Source organism: Aethalodelphis obliquidens, unplaced genomic scaffold (assembly GCF_003676395.1).
Source record: "Aethalodelphis obliquidens isolate GAN/ISIS:26980383/991018 unplaced genomic scaffold, ASM367639v1 scaffold8, whole genome shotgun sequence".
Taxonomy (NCBI): domain Eukaryota; kingdom Metazoa; phylum Chordata; class Mammalia; order Artiodactyla; family Delphinidae; genus Aethalodelphis; species Aethalodelphis obliquidens.
Window position 1 is genome coordinate 56,390,338 of NW_020837952.1, and position 26,348 is coordinate 56,416,685.

Genomic DNA, 26,348 nt, shown 5'->3' on the forward strand with positions numbered 1-26,348 from the left:
TATTTTCCTCATAATATATAAAAGGTACTGAAGCTCTGAAAAATTAGACAGTGCCCAAGGTCAACTTAACAAGTAGTACAAGGACTTCCCTGGTGGTCCAGTGGCTAAGACTCTGCACTTCCAGTGCAGGGGGCCTGGGTTCGATCCCTGGTCAGGGAACTAGATCCCACATGTTGTAACTAAGAGTTCACAAGCTGCAACTAAAAGATCTCACATGCCGCAGCTAAAGATTCCGCATGTGGCAACGAAGGTCCTGTGTGCCACAACTAAGACCCGGGGCAGCCAAATAAATAAATAAATATTTAAAAAAAAAAAACAACAACAACCAAGTAGTAGTATAACAAACAGTAACTGGATACTATATCTTCTAACTACAAAACCAGTGGTCTTTGTGCTCTGTTCCTCCCTTCGCTTTGAATGCGAGGGCTTCTAGCATATTTTGATGTTAATATTTGCATTTTATGTTTTTTTAAATTGAAGAATAAATCATAAAACCTTAGAGAGGAAGGAAGGGAAATAAGGTAGAGGGGACGGGGATAGGAGCAAGACTGCTTTGAGTATAGTGTATTTGTAGATTTGACTCCGTGCAGTTACTTAAATATTATAAGGCAAAGTTAATTTTCTTTAAAAAAGCAATCCTTGAAAATTGAAAATAACAAGAAACAAAGAACCTAAAATTTAAAACTTAGTAATTTGAACGTTATATCCTTAATGGTATATACCCTAAGGACAAAAAAAGAACTGCAAAAAACAACAGCAAAACAAGAAAACCCTTCAAGTGTACCCGTATATAATTGGCGATGATCAGTATTGTCATTCAGAGATTGTTGTGTGTGTATTGTCAGATAAAGTAAATGAGTACTTATGTGATATTTTATCATTTCCAGTGTTGTTGAGACTCCGATTCTCAACATAGGTGAAAGGAGATGCAGATATAAAATAAAAGAAGTTAATTAAAACCACGTTAGGGCTTCCCTGGTAGCGCAGTGGTTGAGAGTCCGCCTGCCGATGCAGGGGACACGGGTTCGTGCCCCGGTCCGGGAAGATCCCACATGCCGCGGAGCGGCTGGGCCCGTGAGCCATGGCCGCTGAGCCTGCGCGTCCGGAGCCTGTTGCTCCGCAACGGGAGAGGGCACAACAGTGAGAGGCCCGCGTACCGCAAAAACAAAAACAAACAAACAAACAAAAAAACATGTTAACTTGGTTTTTTAAAAAATAGGTTTATTTTTCTAGAGCAGTTTTAGGTTCACAGTAAAAATGAGCACAAAGTACAGAGTTTCCATATACCTCCTTCCCCACACCCAACCCCTAGTTTCCCCTGCTATCAACATCCTGCACCAGAGTGGTACACTTGTTACCATTGAAGAACCTGCAATGACACATCATTGTCACCCAAAATCTACAGAGTTTACATTAGGGTTCATTCTTGGTGCTGTATATTCTTTGGGTTTTAACAAATGCTTAATGACATGTGTCCACTATTACAGTATCATACAGAGTAGTTATCACTGCTCTAAAAATCCTCTGTGCTCCCCCTATTCCTCCCACCCTCCAACCAAGAACCCCTGGCAACCTCTGATCTTATTTCTACCTCCATAGTTTTCCTTTTCCAGAATGTCGTGTAGTTGGAATCATATGGTATGTAGCCTGTTCAGATTGGCTTCTTTCACTTAGTAATATGTATTTAAGTTTCCTCCATGTCTTTTCATGGCTTGATAGCTCATCTCTTTTTAGTGCTGAATAATCCATTTTCGGTTTATTTATCAATTCACTTACTGAGGCACATCTTACTTGCTTCCAAGTGTTGGCAATTATGAATAAAGCTGCTGTAAACATCAGGGTGCAGGTGTTTGTGTGGAAATAAGTTTTCAGTTCCTTTGGGTAAATATCAAGGAGTGTGATTGCTGGATCATAAGACTGTAGTTTTGTAAGAAACCGCCAAGCCATCATCCAGAGTGGCTGTACTATGTACTGCATTCCCACCAGCCATGGTGAGCATTCCTGTTGCTCCATATCCTTGTCAGCATTTGGTGTTGTCACTGTTTCAATTTTTGGCCATTCTAATCAATGTGCAGTGGTATCTCGTTGTTTAATTCATGATTTCCTAATGACATATAATGTTGAGTGTCTTTTCATATGCTTATTTGCCATCTGTGTGTCTTCTTTGGTGATGTGTCTTGTTCAGGTCTTTTGACCATTTTTTAATTGGGTTGTTCATTTTCTTATTGTTTTAAGCATTCTTTGTATATTGTAGGTGACAGTCCTTTATCAGATATGTCTTTTGCAAATACGTCTTTCACATTCAGTGGCTTGTCTTCTCATTCTCTTGATTAACTTGATTTTGAATTGGAAGTTTCTGGAAGAACTCTTGATATATTTTATCTTAAAAAAAAACAAAACAAAAAAACTACCTGCTACCTTATTCCACTGAAAAGCCCTGGAAGCAATGATCAACCCAGTAGCCGTATGTAACCCTAGTGCCCAAATTACAGTCTCAAAATACCAATTCTCACAAAAAGAAGCAGGATTCCTTGGATAGCTTATCCAGTTCTGCAGTAGGAATTATACAAGATAAAGCTAAACCTAGAATTTCTTGTTACACCATATTACAGGGAGGTCATCAAAGACTACAAGGTCATATCAAAAGGGCCCAAGAACATACATGAAGAGACTCCCTTTGGCCAGTGATGAGACAATTTGAATACCAATAAAAACATTAACTGATACATTTATGAGTTCATGATGATACTTTATAAAAGCTTATTGGTTACCATTTGTTAATGCTGCATTAAGCGTGTATTTTTCTTTTCCTATACAAATTGATCTGGCTTCTGGATCTGAGTACCAGTTTATAAGAATTACAGAGGACAGAGCAACATGTTAAATACCAACATGGGGGTCTAATAAGAAAAATCCAGACTATAGGAAACCCTACAGGACAAATAGCCTGGTTTCTTCCACAAATAAGTTGCAAAGGAAAAACACATCAAAGCAAACAAACTAACAAAACCTTGTATATTTATGAGACAACTGAAAATTTGAATAGCCACTGGTTACTTGCTGGTATTGGAATTATTAATATTTTTAAGTGTAATAGTGGCAGTGTGAATTTTTAAAGAGGTTTTTTTTTTTATGTATTAGGGTTGAATACTGATGTGTTTATCCATGAAATAGGTTTGATTTGAAACTAATGCAGAGGCAGGGAGACAGATGTGGGTTGGATACAGATGAAACAGTGTTGGCCAGGAGTTAACAATTATTTAGGCTGATGATGAGCACATGAAGGTTCATTATATTATTCTGCCTACTTTTGTGCTTAAATTTTTCCATGATAAATTTTTTGGAAATCTCCCCTAAGGATTCATAACTATGAACTGGCCCATGTGTGGATGTGGATTTGAATTCATACTGTCTGTGTAGCATGAGAAACTCAGGCTAATTTACTTTAAATTGTTCTTGGGTTAGTAGTTCCTCCAGGAACCTGACAGAGCAACACAAATATTCTCAGGAGAAAAAATACCCTACTTAGGACTCAAACAAGTCCCACAAATAAAATTCCACAGAACAGAAGCCCACGATGAAAAATCACAAAGCACTTAGGAAACAAGCCGCAATGAGTGAGTCAGCAGAAATAAAATCACCTGATTTGAAAAGACTATATATTGTAATGATTGGAAACTGAACATAAAGTAAAAATATTTGATATCTTTAAAGCAATAAAAACAGAGATTAAATAAAAGCATAACTAGGTAACTGAGACCATCCGAAATAACTAGGTTGAAAGTCCCATACGTTGTGGCCGGGTTTTTCAATTGCTGTGCGTTGTTGTAGAGCTATCTGACTAGCTGTTTTAAAAGATATTAATAACCAGATATGTTTTAAAAAGAACCATTTCAGAACTGAAGAACACGATTATTGAATTTAGCAGTTAATCGACAAGTTAAATAGCAGATTAGACACATGAAGAGAGAACTAATGAGCTAGAAGATAGAGCTAAAGAAATTGCCCACAGAAAACCCAGAGAGACAAAGAGAAAATATAAAAGAAAGATTAAGGCATGTGAAAGATAGAATGAGGTCTAACGTAACGTCTAATCAGAATTCTGGAAGGAGATAATAGAAAAATTGGGAGAGAGGGAGTATTTGAGGAGATAATGACTGAGATTTTCCAAAATTGATGAAAGACTTGAATCCTCTGAATTAGGAAGTTCAAGCAGGATAAAGACAGAGAAATATCCCCTAAATACATTGGCAAATATAAGATCGTAATAGTGGCCAGAGAGAGAAAGCAGACTGTTCTCAGACTACAGGTTGATAGCTGACTTCTCCTTAGCTGGAGTGGAAGCCATGAGACAGAATGCTGTTGTCGAAGTGCTGAGAGAAAAATAGTTATCTTTCAAAAATGATGACAAAATCTTTATTTTGAAATAAAGACCATTTTATGATGAATGGAGGAAATAGAAGAGTGTTTTTGAGCTTTCAGTTATAACACAGTAGTTAAGAGCTTAAGCTCTGGAGTCAGCTTGAGTTCTACTGCCCTTGACTATGTTGTTTAAGCTCTCTGCTTCAGTTTCCTTCTCTGTGAAATGGGATGACAGTAATACACTTTGTGGGGTGTTTTAAATAAGTAAATGAGTTATTAAATCTAAAGCGTTGTGACTGGCCCATAGTATGCATTCAGTAAATGTTAGGGGTTATATTACCATATTTTATTGAATTTAAGATGCCATCAATTATAAGACATGCCATTATTTTATGCTCCACTAAGAAAAAAGAATGCTGTCAATTAACTGTAAGATATAAGATGGCATTAATTGTAAAACCTGTCTGGATTTCAGAGATGTTAACATATAAAGAAAAAAATACCCATCTCAGAATTGATGGAAGGAATATAGCTTTCCACTTTCCACTCCCACGATAACTAGCTGGTTATTCCAAAACCATTTATTGAATAATTCATCTTTTCTTCACTGATTTAAAGAGTCCTTTTTATCATAATTTCCCTTATATGGTGCATTTCTTTTCTCCTTGATTGACTAGAGCTTCAACTGTGGAATCAACAAGATTAGTATGTTGGATGAGGGCTAGTGGGAAGGGAGATTGAATGTAAGCAACATAGAGGGTTGTGATATCAGGAATGAATAATTCTTGGGAGAGAGGTTTGGAGAAGAGTTCTTTTTGGATAGGTTGGGTTGGAGATTGGAGGGACATTGTGATAGAAATTCTTATCAGGTTCCCAAATTCTCTCCTCATCTTGGCCAATTCCTTCTTCTCTGCTTCTTTCCAAACCACTAATTCTCAAACTTACGCCTACATCAGAATCATCTGCAGGGCTCCTTAACACAGATTGCCGGCCCTGCCCCCAGAGTTTCTGATTCAGTAGGTCTTAGTAAAGCCTGAGAATTTACATTTCTATCCAGTTCCCAGGTGATGCTGATGCTTCTGGTCTGGGGACCACACTTTGAGAACCACTGCTCGAGACCAAGTCCTCTTCTTTTCCATCTAGATTATTCTAATGGCCTCTAGTTTGGGCTTCTTTTCCCAGTTTTCCTGTCCTTTAATGACTCCTGACACAACTTAGGATTATTGTAGTGAGAGTAGAAGTAGAAAGAAAGGAAGAAACCTGAATGACATTTCAGAAGAAAGATTAATGGCCTTTGGAGACTGCGTCGATGTGAGAGAGAAAGGAGCAGGAAGCAAAAGAGGCATTTTCTGAACATTGCCACCAGATTTACTTTTTTCGAAAACACTTCTTTCATCTTGTTATTTCCCTGTTCAAGAATCTGCAGTGTGATACATCGAAAATGAGATTTATTTGAATAAAATACAACTGACAGTTGACACCCAACCAGTGTGGTTTCTCCTCTTGTGTCTAAGTCAGATCTCATTATGACAAATGATTTTGCAAGTAGAACTCTGCATTACCAAATACTTTCAGGCCCGTGCCAGTGACCTACTTTAAGCAATATCCAATTTAACAATTCCAGTTCGGCAAACTAATTTGGATAGCATTTTAGGACTTGTAGAATTCAATCTGAAATACATTTGTATAAAGACTGTTGATTTCTAAGGGTTAGTTTATACCCTATTTAGAAATCCTGTTTATTGTATGTATATCATTATTTTTATCTCATTATACACTATGCTTTCTTGTATTTACCTTTTTCTTATGCTTGCTGTTTGGCCATAAAAAAGGGGGAGACATTGTGCCAAATATTTATATTTGCAATTACAAATGCAAATGAGGCAAGAGTGCATGTTTGTACAGGTGGGATGAAATGAACAATGACAGTGAAAGCCTGTTTATCAAGATCATTATTTGTTGCTCCTGGATTGGAAAATAAGTGTAGAGATGGCGCTTTGGGTTTTTAAGATATTTAGTATGTGACATATTTTTATTTTTTAATTTTTAAAAGCTGATTTTTCTTGTTAATTTTATGTTATTTGGTCCCATGTGTGGGTGAGATTTTATTTTATATTTTTTAATATTTATTTATTTGGCTGCGCTGGGTCTTAGTTGTGGCACTTGGGATCTTCGTTGTCACATGCGGGATTTTTAGTTGCGGCATGTGGGGTCTTTCAGTTGCAGCATGCGGAATCTTTTCTTAGTTGCGGCGTGAGAGCTTTAGTTGCGGCATGTGAGATCTAGTTCCCTGACCAGGGATCGAACCTGGGCCCCCTGCATTGGGAGCACAGAGTCTTAACCACTGGACCACCAGAGAAGTCCCTGGGTGAGATTTTGAAGATGTGGGAAGTATAGCTAGCTGTAAAAGAATGCCAAATATTTGTATTTTAAAAAACAACTTTATTATGGTATAATTTACATACCATAAATTCACCCATTTTAAGTATGAAATTAAAACATCTTCAGTAAACTTACACAGTTGTGTAGTCATCATCACAACTCAATTTTAGAACGTTTCCATCAGCGCAGAGACCCTTTATGCCCATTTGCTGTCAATCCTTGTTCCAACTCCCATCCCTAGGCAACCACTAATTTACTTTGTCTCTGTAGATTTGCCTTTTGTGAACATTTCATTTAAATGGAATCATAAAATATGTAGCCTTCATGGGTGGCTTCTTTTACCAAGCATGTTTTTGAGGTTCACCCATGTTGTGTAGTATGTATCAGTAGTTCGTTCCTTTTTATTGCTGAGTAGTTTTCCACTGGGTGGATGTTCCACAGTTTGTTTATTCATTCACCAGTTGGTGGACATTTGGGTGATTGCCACTTTTTGGCCTATTATGAATAATGCTGCTGTGAACATTCATATATACACAAATGTTTGTTTTGACAGTACATAAATCTTTAATAACCAAATGAGAAAATCAGAAAATTTCATTGCAAAATATTTTAACCTGAAAATAAAAAATCTTATCTAAGACCATGTCAGGTTGCATTTTTACATTATATTAATTCCTTATTATCCCTTAAATCCCTTTCCAGACTTGCAATTCAACAATAATCCTGTTGTTTTATTAAGGTGATAAAACTTTATATTGTAGAGCTTCACACTTAAAAAATATTTTCATAGTCATTATCATTTGAACCTCACAGTAGCCTCACAACAGATGCATAGGACGAGTATTATTATTTGTCTCTCATTTGTTGCTGCCAGAGGGAGTCTCCATCCATATTCTGAGGTATTTGCTGTAGAAATATCATCAAGATGATGCTTCCAGTTTGTAGTGTACACACGCAATAGGGCAGCACCAAAGGGCTACTCTTTTCCTTTTTTTTTTTTTTTGGCCACATGGCATGCAGGATCTTAGTTCCCCAACCAGGGATCAAACCCATGCCCCCTGCATTGGAAGCATGGAGTCTTAACCACTGGACCGTCAGGGAAGTCCCCACAAAAGGACTACTCTTATATGTGATATAGATACATGTTTGCAGTCTTTGTAGCTTATTCATTCTATAGATATTCATTGAGCATCTACTACATATCAGGCACTGTTCTAAATGTTGGGGATTGAGATGTGAAAGATTTAGTTCCTGCTCTCAAGGAAGTAACTATCCATAAGAGCTGTATAAAGGCAAATAAGCTATAATACTGAGCCATGGGAACCCAGCGGAAGAGTATCTAATCTGGAGGGCCTTTGGGGGATAGGGAGGAGGTTATCAGAGTGTATTGATGATAATAATAGCTAATACCTAGTTAATAATAATACTTGATAATAATAGCTAGTAATAGTAGCTAGATAATAATAATAGCTAATATCTAGCATTTACTCTCTCCCAGGCATGTTCCAAACACTTTGCATATATTTACTCATTTAATCATTACAGGAACCTGGTGAGGGCAGGTAGTATTTTTACCCCTTTTTACAGATGAGGAAGCTACAAAACTAAGGTTGGTAACTTGACCAAGGTCACATGCCCAGTAAATGGCAAATCTGGAATTTGAACCAGGCAGTGAGGCTCTAGAATCTGTGTCTCCTGAAAAGGTGTCTCACTGGAGGTGACACCCAGGCTGTGTCTTGAATGACAGCTTGTACTTAGCCTTGCAGAACGATGATTGGGTTTTGTCTACATGGTTTTCTAGACAAAGAAATACCACGAGTAAAGCTAAAGAAAGCACAGGGTTGAGAACGAGTGTGGCAGGCTCCTTGTACTACTTGTGAAGAAAGGTGGGTGGTAAGAGATAAGACTAGAAGGACAGGGCTGGATAATGAAGGGCCAGGATGCCAGCTAAGGAATTGGGGTTCTGTCATCTAATTTTTAAAGTTATACCAAAGATACCACTTTTTCCTTTGTATTAATTTTATTTTTGTTTTGCTTTCATTCTTTTTTATTGTGAAATATATCACACAACCAGAAAGTGCATAAAATACAAATGTAAAACTTAGTTATTTTAAAATAGCCACCTCTGAGGTCAAAGAATAAGACATTGCAGGGAGGGACCCAGCAGCTCTTTTTAGTGACTTTTCTAGTGATCCCCCCCCCCCCCACTCCCACCTACAGGTAACCACTCTTCTGATTTCTTTCTTTCCTTCCTATGTACCTCTAAACATTATAGTTGCGGCTGATTTTGGACAGAGTCACATGCTATATATTCTTTTGTTTGTGGTCATTATGTTTGTGAGATCCATCCATGTTGCTGTGTATGGCTGTTGTTTCTTGATCTTCATTTCTGTATGGTATTCCATTTTATGAATACGCCAGAATATATTTATCCATTCTACTCTTGAGAATATTTGGCTTGTTCCCACTTGGGGGCTGTTATAATAGTGCTGCTCTGAATATTTTTGTATATCTTTTGGTGCACATGTGCATGAATTCTTTGGGGTATATACCTGGGAGTGCAATTGCTGGATCATGGAGTATGTCTGTCTTTAACTTTAGAAGAATAATGCCAAACTGTATTCCAAAGTGGATATAACAGTTTACATTCACACAAGTAGTACATGATTGTTCGGGTTGTTCCATATCCTTGGCCACACTTGTTATTATCAGACTTTAAAATTTTTAGTTATTCTGGTATATAATGTTATGTCATTATGATTTTCTTTTTTATTTTCCATTGTGATTTTCTTTTGTATTTTTCTTACTATTGAGGCTAGACACCTTTTCATATGTTCATTGGCCATTTAGATAATGTAGTTTGTTTATTTGGTGATGTGCCTCATCTTGCCTCTTGCCCATTTTCCTATTGTTATCTGACTTTTTTTTCATTTTAGAACTCTTTATTATTTTGAATATGAGCCCTTTATTGGTTTTATATGACCTGCTTTTTTGTTTTCCTGAGCATGTCTTTTGGTGAACAAAAGCTGAATTTTGGTATCATTATATTTGTCTGTTTTTTGATAATAGATACTTTTTGTTTCCTGTTTAAGAGATCCTTCCCTATGCCTAGGTAATGGAAACTTTATCCTACATTGTTTTCTAAAAGCTTTATTATTTAACTTCCCCTTTGGGGTAGATAGTTCAACTGGAATTGATTTTTGTGTATGGTAATTCTTAATTAACTTATTAGTGCTTCTCTGCCTTTAAGATATTTTTTTATATTTTGTCCAGATTTTCTGGGCTGTTTTTAGCAAGATAGGATGGTTCGTCTGAATTACCTAGTTTACCATTCCCAGAACCAGAAATCTCTTTTAAAGTTTTAGTTTCACTTTGACTTCAAAATGATCCATTCTCTTCTGGTCAAAGAGGCCTTAATAAATATGTTTACTAAAAAAATAAAATAAAAAAGACTGAAAACTATATAGATTCATGATTGTTTTTATTTTTTATATTTTTTATTTAAAAGACCAAAAAAGAAGGTTCTGTTTCATCTGTGCTTCTCTCAGCTATAAAATAACTGTTAGACAACTTAAAGCTTGCTACATAAAATGAACAACTGTACTTATTGCAGGGTCATTTTAGAATGTTATTTTTTAATTTAGAATTTTACCATAGTTATACACTATCGAACACTGATGATAAAACAGTTTAACGATGGTAATGACCACCCCCCTTTCTCCGTCTATCCATATATTTAAACCTCTTTTTTTGGCCAGAGATGGACTGTATGCAAATCGCATCCAGAATGCTTTTAGTTTGTGCCACAAAATATGAAGAAAATGTTTTCAGTTTATGGCAACTAGATCCATGACATATGATGCTCCGGGAACTGTTTTTACAGTCGCAAGATGCACAGGAACCGAATAGCAAACTCCCATGATTATTGGCAAGGAAAAACTGGCTACGTGGCTGATGTTAAATGTGCTTTTTAAGACAGCCAGATCAAGAAATGTCTGAAGAATTTGAGACTGTAGCAGGGAGATGATTTAGTAGTTAGTAAACACAGCCTTGGGAAGGCCCGGCAAGGCAGTTTCTTGTGAGCCATTTACAGCTTCTAGGAGGAGAGCACAGTGTAGGCGCCAGAGAGGGAAGCCTGACGTGGCCTCCAGGGAATGTTGCCGAGGGCAGCAGAGCCTCTTCCACAGGCACAGACGCACCATGGAGTGAGGTGGAGGCTTCTTGTCCCCACCTTGCCCTGCCATTTCTGTCTCTGAGGCTCACGATGGAGGTGAGCCTGGTTGTAGCCAAGATTTTAGGGGTAAGCATTGCTTACTTGGAAGTTATGGCTCTCGAGCCACACATTTCCTTCCTGCCCAGCCCTTGCTTATACCATTTTCTTTCTCTTTTAAAATTAATGATCCCCCAAATTGTGATCCATGGATCCCTGCTCACCCCCCATCTAGACCCTTTCAGGAGGTACATGAAATCACAATTATTTAATAACATTAAGATGATATATGCCTTTTAAACTTATTCCTGAGTGTACAGTGGAGTTTTCCAGAGGCTGCATGGCATGCGGTACTGCAAAAGGTTGAATGCAAAAGCAGATGTTAGGATACAGCTGTTGTCTGATATTTGCAAAATATTAAAGTCACTTGCAAAAATGTTAAAAAATGGCACTTTTCTCAAATTTTGTATCCTTTAAAATATGATTTTTAATTTTAAAATGTTAACATAATCATTTGTATGTTTAAATATTTATGAATAAATATTTTAAATTTTTCATAGTTTTAATTTTTAATGTGGTAAATATTGATAATTACAACCCACCTAAACAAAAGCTTTTGGGGGTCCTTAATAATTTTTAAGAATGTAAAGAGACCCTGAGCCGAAAAGGTTTGAGAATCACTGCTTTAGATCCCGTCAATTCCAGCACGAAACTTCGTTTCTCTCTGAAGGCTGCACAGATTGTCTAGCCCACCATTTTCTCTGCATCCTCAAAACTTCTGTGCCACATAGCTTAGTGCTTAGTTTTTGTGGAATTGATTGGAGTGCTAGTTTTCTTATCAACACTTATCAACAGTGTTAAGACCTCTGAGGACAGGGAGCATAGCTTAAATGAGAGTTTTTTGAGATGTCCACGATGTGTATTGCTGAGCACAGCATAAATAGTTAATGGTTATTCATATTATTATTATCTTCAATATCAATATTAAAATTTCACTTACTGGTTTAATGGAGAACCAATATGCATTTGAAATTTTATGAAGAACCTTCATAGAAATAGCTATTTGATTTTTAAAAAACCTACATAAAATATACAATATGGAAAAAGAATAAAGGCTTTTTGATCATAGATCGTCAATGAATTGGGTACAGAAGCTGAGCATGTTAATCTGTTTGATTCTTATGTGGCCAATGCTTTCAGTAAAACCTGGCCAGAGGCCCTTGCTCTGAAAACGCTGAGCATGGTGCTGGGCATTTCGTAAGCATCAGGAAAGCTGGTTGAGTTGAATCTGCTGTTCCAGTAGCTGCCTTTGCTGTTCTTGTAGCTGGCAGTCATTATTCCCTACCATCCCGCCCCCATCTCCAAGTGACTTGCAGTGTGTGTAGGTCTTCAGAGGGTAGCTTTACTTTCTGTTAAAGAATTGACAAGTTGTCCTGGACTAAGTGAGAGGGCATTAGTTCCATTTGACCAAACTGGATTAGTGGTTGAAGGTGAAGCATGTGCCTTTTTCATCATCCCTGCTTCAGACTGAGTTTGTTTTTTATTAGGCAACCCTCCCTGACTTACAAGATATAATAAATTTAACATCTTTATGCCAGGGTCCTGCTCTCAGTCCCAGAGTTTCTTCACAGCTTCTCCCTGGAAGTCTGTGGGTCCATGCAAGTAGCACACTGCCCCGAGAGCCTAGTCTAACTTCACCATGGTGTTTCTAGAACAGAGCATGATAACTGGCAGGTGGCTCATTCACTGAATGAATGAATGAATGGATGGAATCTGTAATGTGGCCTTGGATGTATTGTTTTCTTGTTGTTGTTTGTTTGCTTTTAAATATTTATTTATTTATTTGGTTGTGTGAGGTCTTAGTTGTGGCAGGTGGACTCCTTAGTTGCGGCTCCAGGGCTCCTTAGTTGCGGCTCGCCAGCTCCTTAGTTGTGGCATGCAAACTCTTAGTTGCGGCATGCATTTGGGATCTAGTTCCCTGACCAGGGATCGAACCTGGCCCCCCTGCACTGGGAGTGCAGACTCTTATCCACTGCGCCACCAGGGAAGTCCCCCTGGATATATTGTTACAAGCGATAAGCAGCATCCTTATTTGAGTAAACTAAGAATATTGTATTGAGTTGATTTTCTTTTTCCCCAAAAATGTATGTTTTTATTTCATAAGAGCTTATTGGAATATCCTTTGCACTAGCACTGTTTCAAATGATGGTGATACTGTGATAAAAAGACTTAGCAGTTTCTGCCTTCAGGAAGCTTATGACCTTGTAGTATACACGACATAAACAAGCCTAGTGGAAAAATATACACGGACCAGAGGAAGGACCCATCCAGAGAGGAATCAAGACAAACTTCATAGGAAAGGTTTCCCTTTTCTTGCATCTTGAAGGTTGAGAAGAAATTTGCCCTGTGAGTGGGAAGGAGTCCAAGGGGAAACAGCATGTACAAAGTCACAGGCACACAAAGCCATGTGGTGCTTAAGGGAAATTGAAAGCAATGTGGTTTTGTGAAATGAAGCTGAGAGGAGAATGGATCCTGGGCTTTATACCACGCAGTGGGAATTAGATTTCATCTTGAAGATGGATGAGAGACATTGCAAAGGCACTGTGGTTTTGCACTTTACAACGGTAATTCTAATGGCAGTGGGGGTGGGGTGGGTCTCGAGGGTAAAAAAATCAATTAAAAAACAAATGGAATAAATCTGATGAGAAACTATGCTGGAACTAAGGCAGTGACAGTAGGAATAGGGAAGAAAGTACCTGTTGAAATATTTGGGGATTAGAACTGACAGAGTTTAGTGAGAGCAAGATTCTGCTGATGGTCCCAGATTTTTATTTGAGTGGGACGCTAGGATTCTGTAGAGAGGCAGATTACTTTGTGTCATTACGTTGCGTTTTTATTTGAGTGGGATGCTAGGATTCTGTAGAGAGGCGAATTATTTTGTGTCATTACGTGGCGTTTTAGGGACCTGTGGAACATGGGGTACAGAAGTCCACTGACATTAGGAAGCTCTATAGATGGCTTTGAAGATTGTAAGAAAGAGGAGCCCTAGAGAGAGATTTGGGAGTCATCAAGATATAGCTAGTAGTTAAATCTGTGGGAGAGAATAAGGACATGAGTTTATATCAGCGGTCTCCAGTCTTTTTGGCACCAGGGACCGGTTTTGTGCAAGACAATTTTTCCACGGACTGGTGTAGGGGGATGGTTCAGGTGGTAATGCGAGCGATGGGGAGCGGCGGGGAGCAGCAGATGAAGCTTCGCTCGCTCGCCTGCCGCTCACCTCCTGCTGTGCGGCCCGGTTCCTAACGTCGCGGACCGGCATCTGTCCATGGCCCGGGGGTTGGGGACCCCTGGTTTATAATAAAAAGAAAAAGGGAGGATGAATTCCCGAGGAACATACCAATAATGAAAGAACAAGTAGAGAAAGACTGTCCAGCAAAAGAGACTGGAAGGAAATGGTCTAAGTCAAGATAGCAAAACTGATGCATTTGGCCTCTTCTGTGGGATAAAGGGACTAAATATGGTCCATATCAGTTTGAGCATCAGAACTAGGCTCAATCCTTGAAGACAGGAATTGAGTTGGATTCCTTTACCACAACCCCTGTCCTCCAACCCTCCATGTACAGAAGCAGCAGCTTCTTACCCAGCAACACTCTGCCCATGGTGAGAACCTGAAAATCAACAGTATTGACAGGGGCCTTGGGCTGGCTGCAAACCTAGGGAGACAGAGGGACCCAGACACAGCCAAGGGACCAGGAACTAAAGCAAGGTGCCCCTGGCCTAGCGACGGGATCTGCAGTATCCTTAACATCAAGATAGGAAAGGAGCTCCCAAATGACAAGGGTTTCAGGTCATTCTAATTTTTAAATGCCAAAGAGAGGTTAAAGCAAACAATTCAATGATATCCACTGTATTTGACAACAGAGAGTGATAGGGAAAGAAACCAAATTTTGATGCTTAGCAAGTGTATGAGAGATAAGGACACTGACACCACAAATAAAAACGTCTTCTTTTTTTAAAAATTAATTAATTAGGGCTTCCCTGGTGGCTCAGTGGTTGAGAGTCCGCCTGCCGATGCAGGGGACGCGGGTTCGTGCCCCGGTCTGGGAAGATCCCACATGCTGCGGAGCGGCTGGGCCCGTGAGCCATGGCTGCTGGGCCTGCGCATCCGGAGTGTGTGCTCCACAACGGGAGAGGCCACGGCAGTGAGCGGCCCGCATACTGCTATATATATATATATATATATATACACACACACACACACACACACACACATTTATTTATTTATTTATTTATTTATTTATGGCTGCGTTGGGTCTTCGTTGCTGCGTGCAGGCTTTCTCTAGTTGCGGCGAGTGGGGCCTACTCTTTGTTGCGGTGCACGGGCTTCTCATTGCAGTGGCTTCTCTTGTTGTGGAACACAGGCTCTAGGCACGTGGGCTTCAGTAGTTGTGGCTCACAGGCTTCAGTAGTTGTGACTCGTGGGCTCTAGAGCACAGGCTCAGTAGTTGTGGCACACGGGCTTTGTTGCTCCACGGCATGTGGGATCTTCCCGGACCAGGGCTCGAACCCATGTCCCCTACATTGGCAGGCAGATTCTCAACCACTGAGCCACCAGGGAAGTCCCAAAAGCTTCTTTTTTAAGAGCTTGAGTAAGAGAGGAAAGAGGGGATGGAGGGTGCAGAAGCTGGAGGAAATTTTAGGATTAAAGGGGATGTTTTTAGGAGTGGGCAGACTTGAACATTTTTACAGAATTTCCAAAGTGTTGAACTGAAGTAGAAGTGATCGGAAACTGGAAAGCATTTCCAGATCTTGGAACAATAACAACCCTCAGGTATTGGTGGCTAAATAAACCCATTGACCTGTAGCAGAACAGCTTCCACCTGCGCTCCTTAGACTTTTGACTTTATCATTGGTGTTAATTAAATAGGTTCCTTTTTGCCCACTTGGGCTGGGTGCCCCGCTTATAGAGCTGGATGTGTGGTACCCTCCCATCTGCCCAGAATCTCCTGGTCTGTGCTTGCCTCCTGGGAATACCTTCCTGGGCTTCTTTGCTGGTGTTTTGCTCCACCCTCACATCTGCTGCCTCACTTAAGGCATCTCTTCCGGACATCTTGCTTGAAGTTAGGCCAGTCGCCAACAAGGTAGACAGTCAGGGTTTTCAGTGTTATTTGTGATTCACTTAAAAGTTTACAGGTATATTCTTAATAATCTGCATCTCAAGAATCATGACGGTTATCAAACAGATAACAGTGGTGAGTCCTGGGAAGACCAGGGAAGGGAGAGAGAGGACCATGGTCAAGGGCTTTATTCATATTGCTTGAGTTTTTTTGAAATGAGAATTGAAACTAAATTTAAAAGAATCATGCTAAACAACCAAGTTTGAAAATTAAAACTTTATCATATCAGAGGTGTTATTAGTAAATATAGTTTATTGACTTTGTATTTCTTTCAACCATGTGAAAGATTTCAGTTCTAATTACATCTGTGAGTTTAGTTCCATACTTAACTGTGGAGGAGCTCTTGAAGCCTACGTGAAGTTTTGCAGGGCCTGGGAATTGATTTAGTCCAAGATCCACTGAACCTTCCCACCCCTCTGTGTGAATTTCAAGGCCAATCTGGTTATTCTGCAAGAGAATAGAGAAAACTGGAGCAGTTCAAATAGTTTACTGCCGTGGCTACACATGCTCAGATGGAAGGATTGCGGTGTAGTTCTGAACATTTCAAAATGATGTTTGGAAGGCATTTGCCATTACTCATACCTTAGAAGGAAATTAGTGCTGTAGATAACTTCAACTAGATAATTTTAAATGTTGATTTTAGAATAAAATTTTGTTTATCTTGAATATGAGTGCATCTGATACAGAGGTTTACAGCCCTGCAGAGAAAGTAATGAAGCTGTCCTGTAAAAACTGGTTTCCAGAGTACTTGGAAAACTGCCCAGTTCCCCCCCGCCTGCCTCTCCTCTGTTTTAACTCCTTTTCCATCACTGACCACCGGCAAGCGTCTGGGACCAACTGCCAAGCAGGCAAAGGACAGAGCTGGCCAGTGTCCTAAGCTTGTCTGTTAGCAAGATATGTAATAATGGGCTACTTTATGAAGTTGGTATAGAATTTAGACTACTGATAAGTCTGGAGAAGAATGTTTAGCCGGGGCAGAAACTAACCACAATAGAGAACTGAAAATTAGTCGGTCTTATCTTGATAGTCTGCAGTTGAGAAAAAGTTAAGAATCCTGTCTTTCTCTGGGGTGCTGAGCGTCACACGTAACCACAAGGTTTACATCCTCTGTGAGGGCCAGGCCCATCTTGGAAGTTGCAACTAGCTTCTTCATCTTTCCCCAGTGCAGTGTGGAAGCGTCCATACTGAGTTATTGGAATCACGTCAGGATTCAGTTCAGCTTATGTTTATTGAACTCCTACCTGATACCAAATTCAAAGTTAATGTAAGACATAGATAGTCCTTGTTGTCAGAGAGTTCTGTTGTGTGAAGAAAACAGACCCATGGATATTACCAGTATTATATGGTATTTCTCAGAGGAGGAACACTTAGTGCAACCAGGAAGGGTACAGGAAGCTTTCGGGAGCTAACACCTGAGGCAGATCTTAAAGGAGGAGTAGAAGGGGGACCTCCCTGGCGGTCCAGTGGTAAAGAATCCACCTTCCAATGCAGGGGACGTGGGTTGGATCCCTGGTCGGGGAACTAAGATCCCACATGCCACAGGGCAACTAAGCCCACATGCTGCAACTACTGAGCTCACATGCCTCAACTAGAGAGCCCGTGCGCCACACCTAGAGAGAAGCCCTCGCACCTCAACGAAGATCCCACATGCCGCAACTAAGACCCGATGCGGCCAAAAATAGATAAATAAATAGCACCCCTTATTAAAAAAAAAAAAGAGGAGTAGAAGGGAATTAGGCACAGGGCCCTCAGAGACGTTAGTGAGCGAGGAAACCCTGTGCAGTCCATGTGACTAGAATGTGAAGTGACGATGGGGCTAGAGAGATCTTGAATTTAACCCTAAGGGTAGTAGGTAGGTATTGACTGAATTTTGGCAGTGGTATGCTCAAAGGTCAAATTGGCTTTTTAGAAAGGAAGATTGCTGGGATAATAGTGTGTATAAAAGAAGGGTAAAGATAATAATTAAAATGTCACTAATATCACAACACCATTCCATCTGAGATTTATTTATTCAAACACTTAAAAAAATAAGCTAAGGTAGAGATGATGAGAGATAAGAGAGCAGCAAGATGCTTTAGAGATTCAGTAAAACACTACCTCAAATGTAGGACTAAAGCTATAATTTATAATCCGTAGCCATGGGAAATGGAATGTGCTTTCTTGGACAGAAACATTAAGTTGATTGTGAAATCAACTAGGGGGCCAGTTGAAATCAGCTAGGGGGCCAGCTTCCAAATAGTGACCATCCTTCTGACGACAGTGTAGCATGTTGAGCAGAATATCCTTCTAGCATTTGTTCCTGCCATTATAAAATGAAGGGACTGGCCTGGGATCTCTCAATGTCTAATAAATGGCTGTCATTTCATGTATATTTGTATATATATGAGTATATATTTCACATATATATAAAGAGAGAAACATTCCATCATGAAATAACATTTTCACTGCACTTATTAGCAACTTGCTGTCATCTGATTTGATTTTGAAGAGGCCATTCCAGCAATTAATTAGAAACAGATTGGAGCGGAGCAAGAGTAGGCCCAGGAACACCAGCTAAGAGGCCTCCACAAGTAAGAAATGATGACAACAATGAAAATGAAGAGTTATGGGGCTTCCCTGGTGGCGCAGTGGTTGAGAGTCCGCCTGCTGATGCAGGGGACACGGGTTCGTGCCCCGGTCCGGGAAGATCCCATGTGCCGCGGAGTGGCTGGGCCCGTGAACCATGGCCGCTGAGCCTGCGCGTCCGGAGCCTGTGGTCCGCAATGGGAGAGGCCACAGCAGTGAGAGGCCCGCGTACCGCAAAACAAACAAACAAACAAACAAACAAAAATTATGTGTGGATCTGAGATACATATTGTGAAAGCAGGAATGACAGGACTTGCTGATGGACTGTGAGAGGACTGGGGTGGGGTGAGAAATCCAGGATGACTCTGAGGTTCTGACCCAGGCACCTGGGTGGAGGATGATACCCCCTCCTTATTTTTTTTGACGGTGCTACATGGCATGCCAGATCTTAGTTCCCTGACCAGGGATCGAAATCGTGCCCCCTGCAGTGGAAGCACGGAGTCTTAACCACTGGACTGCCAGGGAAGTCCCAGTTATACCCTTGATTGAGACAGTGGAGACAGGAGAATGGGGTCCGGGGGTGGTACGGGGCGGAGGGGATGAAGAGTGCAGTTTGGGATGTATTGAATCTACAGTGATTATGAGACATCCTCATGTCAAATGGAGAAGTTGAAAAGGCAATTTGGTATTTTTTGGTAGAAAAAATGAGTTAAATAAATAATAAAGGTTTAACATAGGTTGTCATGTTTCTTCAGAAAGTATTTCAGTTCACATTCTTAAAAACCATTCACCTTTATAGAGCATGTGGCTGGTGCCCTGCCCTGTATTAAGTGTTTTACACATATTTCATTTAAACTTCCAAAGAACCCTATGAGGAAGATGCTGTTATTGCTCCCAATGTTGAATGAGGAAGCTGAGGCTTGAGCTGTTAGGCCACTGGCCTAAGCGTCAGTAGCTGGTAGGTGGAGAAGCCTGGATTTGTACCATGGCATCTTGCTGTGAGCATGAGGCTCATTGTTATTTTCTTCTCTTTTCAGGGTTTTGGTTTTTGCACTGAATGTAGTCTAGACTCATCTTCACGGGCTTGTGTTGCCCCAGGATACTGTCAAAGGTAAGTTTTAAAAATCTATTTCCACCGTGTATTGACAGTGAAATGAGAGTCTTCATCTTAAAAAGAAGAAAAGTACGTTTTGACATTAATGCTTCTTTCCAGAGCTCTTACAGAAGGGTATTTAAAGTGGCCATCACACAAGCCCTTTTGCATTTCCACTTCACTAGGTCCCTTTAAAAACACCTGTATTTCGTTTGATACTGACATTTGGTGCCTCATCCTTTTATGAAGCTAGAATTTGTTCTTAGGTTTAGCAGTTTCACAGTTTTACGTGAGGGTAGCCTCGCTTCCCTGCCTCCGGTCCCTCCCCCCTCCGGTCTGTAGTCCACGCACTGCCAGAGTCAGCGTCTAACGATAGATTTGCTCACGTCGCACCTTTGCTTAAACAGCTCTCGTGGCTCCCGGTCAATGCAGATGTCATCCTACAAACCCCTCCAAAACCTAATCCCAAACAACGTTTCTGGCTTCTTTTTTAATAAACCCCTATCTGTGAACCTTACCAGACCATGTTCTGTTCCCCAGACATGAAGTTATTTTTCACAACTTTGTGCCTTGATGGATGCTCTTCTCTTTGCTTAGATTTTGGAAGAGGGGAGAGGAATGCAACTATTTACTCTTCCTTCTTGTACTCTCCTGGCAGAAATTCTTTTTCATCTGTGTTCTAAGAGCACCCGTTGTTGTTACAGCAATGAAGCATTCGTTATTTTAAGAGTTATTTGTATCTGTCTCCTTTACTAGTCTGTAAACCCTTTGAGAATTCTTGGAAAGGAACTGTTTTTGTAGTGCCTACTGGCTGCTTCTGGACACCTTGCTGAGTGCTATACGTATATTATTTTTTTTAACTAATTAATTAATTTATATATTTTTATTTTTGGCTGCGTTGACTCTTCACTGCTGCACGTGGGCTTTCTCTAGTTGCGGTGAGTGGGGGCTACTCTTCGTTGTGGTGTTCGGGCTTCTCGTTGCAGTGGCTTCTCTTGTTGAGGAGCACGGGCTCTAGGTGCACAGGCTTCAGTAGTTGTGGCACGTGGGCTTAGTTGCTCTGTGGAATGTGGGATCTTCCCGGACCAGGGCTTGAACCCGTGTCCCTTGCATTGGCAGGTGGATTCTTAACCACTGCGCCACCAGGGAAGTCCTATTATTTAACTTCATTCTTGTAACACCTCCTCTGACCAGTTTTATAGATGAAAATAATGAAGATTAGAAAGTTAAGTAACTTGCTCAAGATTATACAGCTAAGAAATGACAAAGAATAATGGTTCTGCTCCTTCAAAGCCAAAGCTCATTCTACTACACCACACTAGCCCAGCACCATCTGGCATGTGGTGGGGACCCAGTAAATATTTATTGAATAAATACCTATTGCAATTTAAACAAAAAAGGCTTTAGTTGATTAATTCAGTCATTCTTACATAGAAATTTATTGGATACTTATTAAATGCTGGGTACACAGTTTTACGTAATCTGTTAATACAGAGATTAATGAGAAATAGTGTCTGGTATCAAAGCGTTGATAATCTAATAGGAGAGGCATTAATGTAAGTAAATAAATCCAATACAGTGTTACAGATCTTGTAGTAAAATTCAAACAAGATCCACTGGGAACACTGAGGAAGGAATCACCAGTTCTGCCTAGAGGTGAGACAGGAATTACTTTATGAAAGCTGAGTCTCGAATGAGAAGTAGGGAGAGGAAAGACCAAGGGAGTAACATGAATAAAAACATGGAAACCTGAAACAATCTGGCATATTTGGGAAGCTGTAAGTAGTTCACTATGGCTGGAACAAAGTGAACAAAGAGACCTTGGCCGATGGTGCTGGAGAGACAGGTGAGGGCTGGATCCTGGAGGACTTTGAAAATATGAACATATTTGCCAACTTCTTTAGAGAAGCTCGAGCACAGAGGCTGCATGACGTTACTCGTATTTGCTCGTTAACGTCTGCTGAGGCCTGTCCTGTGTGTGCTGAAGCACTGTGCCAGGTCAAGACTATCATCGGTCACCTACTTTATTCACCTTCGTTTTTGTCAAAAGGGCGGTAAAACTGATTTAGACCCTTAGACACAACTATAAGCCACGACTTCAAACAAGAATGTCTTAGAGGCTTTCTCAAGAAACACATTGAAAAACATTAAGGATAGTTCAAAATCAACCAAAAAAAAAAAAAGAGAGAGCAAATTAAGGACATCAGTATGACATTTAGTGAGAAACCTCTCAATTTCCATTTCCCCTTTGAATTGCCTATATAAGCCTAGAACAAACTATTTAAACATAGAACTTCACTGGTTTTATAGCACATGTGCTGTTTGAAATTCAGCTGCCTTGCAGCTTATATGCAGCAAATAATGGTTGTACTCGCTAAATATCTAAAAGGCCTGTATGAAGAAAGTCTCTTTTCCCTAAAGTCTAATCATTGCCTCAGCCATGTCTGCTTAGGAAAAGCTGTGCCTGCATAATTCAAGGTCAGGCAGCAGCCTTCTGTGCTTTGAAGCCACCCAAGCCTGATAATGCCCTATTGCCTTTGCTGAGGCCAGCACAGCTGGCATTTGCTTGCTAGGCCAGAGTGGCTGATGTATGCTGAGGCCACTTGCACAGCTGACATTTAGATGAGCTTTCAGTGCCACCACCACCACTGCTGCCGCCACGACCAGTTGTGGCTTGTTGCTTTGCTGAGGCCGGTGAAGCCCCCAAGCCTTTGCTCAGGCTTCTCTGCCTGGTGCATGCAGCCTTGTCTCTATAGAAACAGCCACATACCTGAAGACAGAGTTGCCATAACTACAGTTACACTAAGGTCAAAATACAGTGTGGCCTATGCTTTATAAAATTGTCTTTTTTTAAAAAATTTATTTTATTTTTGTCTGCGTTGGGTCTTCATTGCTGTGCACAGGCTTTTCTCTAGTTGAGGCGAGCGGGGGCTATGCCTCGTTGCGGTGCACGGCCTTCTCATTGCGGTGGCTTCTCTTGTTGTGGAGCACGGGCTCTAGGCACGTGGGCTTTAGTAGTTGTGGCTTGCGGGCTCTAGAACGCAGGCTCAGTGGTTGTGGCATATGGGCTTAGTTGCTCCACGGCATGTGGGATCTTCCCAGATGAGGGCTCGAACCCGTGTCCCCTGCATTGGCAGGTGGATTCTTAACCACTGTGCCACCAGGGAAGCCCCCCTATGCTTTATAAACTTCTAATTTAGCCTCAGTAGTTAAAAGCTAGTATATAACTGTAAAAACTCATGTGGACTAACGTAAACCTCTATAAGGTCAAAGCACTTTGCCCCCTCACAAAAGACCAAGGCCCAGAGTCCTGGGCCCAACAGAAGCCTCAGAAATTTCACGTGTATTTTTCTCCCCAAATTTTGCTTCATGTCTATTAATCAAGACTCTAGTCTCATGTGCCAGATTTAGGTCTTTGAGAGATCTAATAAATAGCACCTTTTCCCTAGGCTGAGTTCTATACCATTGAGAAATAGAAGAGTAGGGCATTTGGGAGACCAAAATATCATCTTTATTACTAATAAAGCTGTTTTGGAGAATGCAGCTTACATCTATGGGCAAGAGTCTTAACAGTGAAGCTCAGAATTCAGCAGACTTAACCTGTCACAGGTTTACGTGAGGGACCTGTACTGATGGGTATGAGAGTGGAGCACAATGCGTGCTCCTGAGGGACAGCTGGCTTCCGAAGGTAAGAGACAGAAGGGGCTGAGCTCACATACCTTGTTTCTCCTTCTGAACTCACCATTCAGATAAGATCCTGCACCTCCACTGGGGTGGAATGTGTGGATGGAGTGGAGCCAGGAGTGAAACCTCAGGAGAGGGGAAGAAGCGTTCTTCTTTCCAGCGCATTCAAACGAAAACGGCACAGAAATAATGGGGGTGTCTTTTCTGGTCAGCTATGCCTGTAATGTATCATCTATGAAATACAATCTCTATTTCAGTAAAGCAGAACGAGAACTTAAAAGACTTTTGTGAAGCAATTTGTATACCAGATCTTCCTAGTTAATGTTATCGAGTTTTTCCAGTGCTGTCAATTTAGTTTTTATAGAAAGAGTAATTCTGCTTTTGCACAACTGTCATAAACAGGGGAGGGACAAAACCAACTAGAGAAAGCCAGTTTCACTTTCTGTGAGCTTCACCTGTGTATTTTACAGAGGGAATGGACAGCGTCGGTTCACGCGGAGTGAGTGAATTGGTGTTGGTTAAGGGGCTTCCACTGTACCATTTTACATTTCGTTACATAAATACACATTGCTTCCCAAAAAACCTTATTAGGTGAGCACAGTAGGTATTCGATGCCCTTTCCCACCCAACAGGTAAGCACGCAGATTTCCAGAGATACTCAGTACCTTTTCGGCCTCAGGTCTTGGTTATGGAGAAGCCTACACCAGAACGAGTTTGCGAGGCCCCCAGACCTGCTGTATTCGTAAAGATTTCTCTGCACACCAAAAGGATTCACTGTCAGACGTCTTTTTAGCTTTCATATTTTGTAGCTATGAGCCCTTTGAAATATTTGAAAGGCTTTGAAATATTCATACCTGTATTATAATGGAGATTTGCTTTGTATCAGTTTGAGTACTTATTCCTTAATAATTACGTACTTAGTGAATTAATTTGAATGTTGCATCAACTTTTAGTAGTTTCTTTTTGGTACTTTTTTTTTTTTTTTTTGCAGTACGTGGGCCTCTCACTGTTGTGGCCTCTCCCGTTGCGGAGCACAGGCTCCAGACGCGCAGGCTCAGCGGCCATGGCTCACGGGCCCAGCCGCTCCGCGGCATGTGGGATCCCCTTGGACTGGGGCACGAACCCGTGTCCCCTGCATCGGCAGGCGGACTCTCAACCACTGCGCCACCAGGGAAGCCCCTGGTACATTTTAATTCATAAACTTTTAACACTTTTATTGGACTCATCTTCTTCTTAGAGGAAAAATTACTACTTTTTATTCTCTTGCCCTATGAATAGTCTGTTCTCATATAAAAATAAATTAACTGACATTTATTTTATTAAGCAGATTTTCTTAAAATAAAAAGGTGGGATCAACCATTAGAGTACACCTTAATTTCAGTTATAAAATACCATAAATGTTGAACATAAATTATAAACCCAAGAAACCCAGATACTTTCAATAGCCTAGCCTAATAGCCAGACAGTATGACCTGCTACAGCATAATTGGTCCCCTAGTCTACTTAGGTCGGCCTCTTTTCTGACAGGTCAGTGTTTGTACTGTATGAATTGCTGAAGATTTTCACTATTACCTCTGCCAAAAGTCAAAAAGAGGAAAGACATCTAGAACTGTTTAATATTCCAGTGTCTTAAACCTGTCCTAATTATTCTCCCCTAAGGTGGGGAAAACTCTCTCCCTACCCCTCTCCCTCCTTTCTTATCTAGGATGCATGTGTATACAGACACACACACACACACACACACACGTGCACGTGCGCACACACATTACTTAAGGTCATTGCTTCACAGTATCTATGGTCTCAGTGACAGAATTTCAGTATAGTCTGAGAAAACAGATTTTCACACTGAATTCCTTATGTGTTTTTTTTCTCTTCTTACCTCTTTTAGGCAGTATTTGTGTGTTTCTGCAGAGTTTTGCACAGAGTCTGTTCCCATGCAGACCAATGAGGGAGAAGTATCAGAAGAAAGCAGTTCCAAGGTCAGTGAATTACTAAAGGTGCAAATAATTTGAGTAGAAATTAAACAACAGGAGCAGTGATTGAACAGAGTGGGTGTTATGTTTTAGGTGAATTTAGAAATTTGATTGATTTAAATTAGAACCTAACCTAAGATTGAGAGGAGTTTGTTTCTTCTCACTATCCGTTTTTGTTACACTCGGTGACAAATTTAAAACAAATTTTTCTGAACTCATAGAAAAATTTATGATTCATTTGTAGACTAATTTAAGGTTTTATTATGCAAGTTGTATATACTTATTTTAAAAATTAAAACAAATCAGAAGTGTATAAGGTAAAAGGTAAAACTCTGTCCCTTATTCCTGCTACACAGAGGTATCACTGATAATTTTTTAGACACTTTTTTTTTTTTTTTTTTTTGTGGTACGCGGGCCTCTCACTGTTGTGGCCTCTCCCGTTGGGGAGCACAGGCTCCAGATGCGCAGGCTCAGCAGCCATGGTTCACGGGCGCAGCCGCTCCACGGCATGTGGGATCTTCCCGGACCGGGGCACGAACCTGTGTCCCCTGCATCAGCAGGCGGACTCTCAACCACTGCGCCACCAGGGAAGCCCTTTAGACACTTTTAATTATAAATTTTTAAATGGTAATTGGTTCGGTTTTTCAAGCTAAAGCTTAAATGAGTGCTATCATTGTCACCTGTGTATAAGTAGTTATGTATGTGTTTATCTATATCTGTATATATCTGGCTTCATGTCCAGAGTCTCCTTGGCTGTTTCTCTTCCTGGTTATACGGAACCCTCGGTATCACTTTCACATCCCTCTTTCTCCTGTCAAAATTGTCTCCTGTCCCTCCCTGGGAGCTCTGAGGGTATCTCACACTGTGTCCTGGACAGTGCCCAGCATGTTATCTGCTCTGAA

At 40.6% G+C, this 26,348-nt stretch overlaps 1 protein-coding gene across 10 annotated transcripts in view; it reads left to right on the top strand.

Moving 5' to 3' along the window:
* TNRC6B (trinucleotide repeat containing adaptor 6B) overlaps positions 1-26,348 on the top strand; it is a 261,927-nt gene that overhangs the window by 44,696 nt on the left and 190,883 nt on the right. For all 10 annotated transcript variants that reach the window (XM_027107723.1, XM_027107726.1, XM_027107725.1 and 7 more), the window contains exons 2-3: positions 19,734-19,807; positions 25,362-25,452. In XM_027107723.1, the coding sequence (XP_026963524.1) occupies positions 25,408-25,452 (45 nt within the window). In that variant the 5' untranslated portion in view covers positions 19,734-19,807; positions 25,362-25,407. The remainder of the gene's footprint in view (positions 1-19,733; positions 19,808-25,361; positions 25,453-26,348) is intronic.